Below are 3,889 nucleotides of genomic sequence, written 5' to 3' on the forward strand. Positions count from 1 at the left end.
CTAAGCAGTGGCTGGTTGCTTGCAGTTTGGGTTTAAAGACTTGCGAAGTATCAGACTCCTCAGGGCTTTCTTGATATCTTTGCTTCTCAGGCTGTAGATGATGGGGTTCAGTGTCGGGGTCACCACAGAGTAAAAGAGGGCCAGGAATTTATCCCTTTCAGGGGTGTAGCTGGATGTGGGTCGCAGATACATGGCGGTGGCAGAGCTGTAGAACAGCGCAATGACAATGAGGTGGGATGAGCAGGTGGAGAACGCTTTGTGTCTCTGCTGGGCTGATGTGATTTTCAGGATGGTGGAAATAATTCTACTGTAAGACACAAGGATCAGCGCAGAAGGAATGATCACAATCAAGACGCAGGCAGTGAATAAAGCAATCTCTTTCTTAGAGGTGTCTCCGCAGGCCAGGCTCAAGAGGGGAGGCACGTCACAGAAGAAATGGTTGATCCGGTTGTCTGCACAGAAGGGCAGGGTGACTATCAGTGAGGTCTGACCCAAGGAGAGCAGCAAACCACTGACCCACGAACCGGCCACCAGCTGGATGCACCATCGCTTGTTCATGAGAGAGACACAGCGCAAGGGATTGCAGATGGCTGTGAAGCGGTCGTACGCCATGGCAGTGAGGAGGAAGCATTCAGTTGGACCCAGGGCAATAAAGAAATAAAGTTGAGCAGCACAGCCAGGGAATGAGATGGTTCTGTCCTCTGAAAGCAGGATCGCCAGCATCTTGGGGATGGTGACCGATGTGTAGCAGATATCGACCAAAGACAGATTGGAGATGAAATAGTACATGGGGACGTGAAGGGCAGGGTTGAGCTTAATTATTATGCCAATGGGGATATTTCCCATCAGAGATGTGATGTATAAAATTAAGATCACTGTGAAGAGCAAGCCCTGTAGCCTGGGATAGTTGGAAATTATCACAAAGACAAACTCAGCGGTTTGGTTTTTATCTCCCACAGGTACAGGATTCTTCACCTGCAGAGATAACAAACAGTGAGTGCAGAGGTGTGGTCATACCACCAGACTGGATTAGAACCAAGGCCCATCTAATCCTGCATCCAGCCTTTGACAGTGGCTTGCATCAGACACTTCAGAGGAAAATGTAATAAACTCTAAGGCGGAAAATCATGAAATAATCTATTCGGAGGGAAATTTCTTCCTAATGTACCCATGAGTTAGCATTTGGCTCATACACTGAAAGATTTATGGATTTACGACTCTATCCAATCACAAATATCACAAATGAAATCAGTGGAAGGATGTGGGGTCTGTCCTTATTTCCACTCTTTATCTACCTGTTGTAAATGAGGGATTCTCATTGTGCATATCCATGTCCAATGGTTGTTGAATTCCTACTGAGCTTTTAATCACCTGGATATAAAATCACAGAATCATATAAATATCGTTATTTGAATCATTTTGTCATTGATTGAATTGTCAGGGTTATAAAAAATTATAACAGCAATTATACACTCGGTCAAGCTTCTGCATGAACCACCAAATAATTTACAGATTACAATCTGAGAACCACAGCTGTATAGATGGAAGAAGAAAATAAAAAAGGAGGAAGAGGAGGAGGAGGAAGAGAAAAAGAAGAATTCAGACTTATTTTCTTTCACAAATTGTGGAAGAAGTGACCCACAAAGAAAGTTCTGGGATCATTCAACTATAAGTTGTCTAAGTAATTAGGAGCCTGGATAATAATACCTCAAAGAAGATCTCTTCAACAGTCTTGGTACTTTTGATAAATGTTAAAGACAAAACACACACAAATATCCACTTATTCTATAGCCTGTCATCACCCACACCATTTACAGTAATGATCCGGAGGACTAAAGAACTGACAATGCTCTGCATATACCACCCTGATGGCCAACTCCCTCCTTCATGTTCATCACCCTTCATCACTCAGCACACACTCCACTGTCTTGGGAAAATAGATTTGGCTCTGGCATGGGGCCTAAAGATGTGACCAAGAGCTTAATCTGGCATGATGCTGAAAATCCAGACCCTGACCCATCAAACACACACAACCTTCAAGTACCGGAATAGCCCCATTGACGTCAGAATGGAGTGCCAACTGTGGGTAATGAGTTCTAAAGGAAGGACATCTCAAGAAGAATTGTCTCTCTTGATACAGCCTTATTTTTGTAAAATGTTTTTGAAAGTTGATATTAGTCCCAAATTTAAATTCTGAATTCTAAAAAAAGGACTGTCTCTATCCACAGCCCTCGGTGCAGTATTTGTTATCAACTGACTTCACCTCACCTGGCCTGAGCATTAAATCTGAGGCAGACAGAAAACATTCTGACAAGAATTTGACCTGGAGAGGTACTGGAAACTAGAAACCCCCATTATTGTTCATGATACCAGAAAAATTATGACCCTACAGCACTGAAGTCAGTGGGTATTTTGCTTACCGTGGTAAAAAATGGTCAAGAATCGGATTCTTTGAGTTCAATATCAATCAAAATAACACTGCCATTCTTTACATCGTATTCTGGTTCAAAGTTTGTCATATTTGTGTGACACAAAGAATACTGATGGGCACCAGTTTCTTGCATTAGTTTGCTTAAAGTCATGAAGAAAATCCAGTGCATTTGATAAAATCTACTTTTCTGTTTGCAGCTACCTGCTTTTATGATGTGGGTTGAGAATCACCTACTTGTATACGTGTAACAAAAAGGTATTTGCTTGTTACACTAATGGCAAGAAAGTAATGCAAGAGGATAATTTTCCTGTCAGTTACACTGATCTTACAATTGAAACAGATAGATAGATCGATCGATCAATCGATTGATCAATCACATATTTTTAAGATAATGTATTGAACACATTAGACTAATCTAGAAAGTGGTTAAATGACATTGCTTGAATATGAATTACTATAACTGATGACTTCATTTCTGATAATATAGATGCGATATGTTTTTGTAATTTACTCAGTTAGGCACAGTGGCCCTATAGTTTCATATTATTATGGGATGGATTTCAGAAGGAAAATTGAAATGTTATGTATTTTGTTGCGTGAACATAGAAGCCAAAAGATTCTATCTTTCCACCCCAGCATTCTTAATACTGTTTCTCTACCTCTCCCTTCACTTATCTGTCTATCCACCGCTCCATAGATATCTGCCATTATTCATATATTTATATGGAGAGAGGAGGGTTAATGAATGGTGGTAGATAGGTAGACAGATATGGACAAAGAACCACAGAGGTAGATATACCTGTGGAAAATCTCAATATTCAGCTTTCTGCTAATAATCCTTTCCCATAATAATGTTAATTTATGGGGCCTAAATATCTGGCTGAGGAATTTCCATGAAGTGCTTTGAACCAGACACGATGGCTCCTTTTCACTTAGAGCTATGTTTAGTGACGTATTGGAGATATTTTTCACCTACATTCTCAATTTCCAAGAGGGTCAGCATCTCACCGTTTTACTGAAAGCAGCTCGTGCAAGCAGAATATACATTCAAGTCTCTTTAATGACACCAAAGTGACAATCCTTTAAATATACGTCTTTGAATATTCATCAGGGGAAGGTAACAATTCAGGCAGCTGAGATGATGAGTTACAGCACAGGAAGACACCTAAGGGAACAGCTGTCAAGCCTATTGCATGATGTCTGTTGCTGGGTTTTTTTGTGCAAAGATCAGCTGATACGTGCCCCGTTAGCTTTATGCAGCATAACAAGGAAAGTCACCGTGCTGTCACCCTGGGGATGACGACTGAAGGGATTAAGGGAAAGCATTCCACACTCTGATAGTGATCACTTGATCTAAGGGGGGAATTTGAAGAGCACAAATGGCACATACGCTATGTCTACACTGCAAAGAAAAAACCTGCCTTGCTGAGTCCCAGAGCCTGGGTCAGTTGACTTGGG

General features: G+C 41.3%; 1 protein-coding gene across 1 annotated transcript; it reads right to left on the reverse strand.

The window, feature by feature from the left end:
- LOC137146159 (olfactory receptor 2G3-like) lies at window positions 1-3,434 on the reverse strand. The gene is made up of 2 exons (XM_067537314.1): window positions 3,408-3,434; window positions 1-975 (listed from the first exon to the last, which is right to left on the reverse strand). Exons 1-2 carry the CDS (start codon window positions 3,432-3,434, stop codon window positions 1-3), a joined length of 1,002 nt encoding a protein of 333 aa, XP_067393415.1.
- Between the last annotated feature and the right edge of the window lie 455 nt (window positions 3,435-3,889).

The sequence above is a fragment of the Emydura macquarii genome, unplaced genomic scaffold (assembly GCF_026122565.2).
Source record: "Emydura macquarii macquarii isolate MOO-44397 ecotype Brisbane River unplaced genomic scaffold, CSIRO-AGI_Emac_v2 contig_3726, whole genome shotgun sequence".
Lineage (NCBI taxonomy): Eukaryota > Metazoa > Chordata > Testudines > Chelidae > Emydura > Emydura macquarii.

Excerpts from the sequence above, each read along its gene's own strand:
- LOC137146159 (XM_067537314.1), bottom strand. The coding sequence starts at position 3,434 with ATGCTGACCCTCTTGGAAATTGAGAAT. Across the intron at positions 976-3,407 it reads CCCTCTTGGAAATTGAGAAT|GTGAAGAATCCTGTACCTGT; the intron begins GTAGGTGAAAAA and ends TTATCTCTGCAG.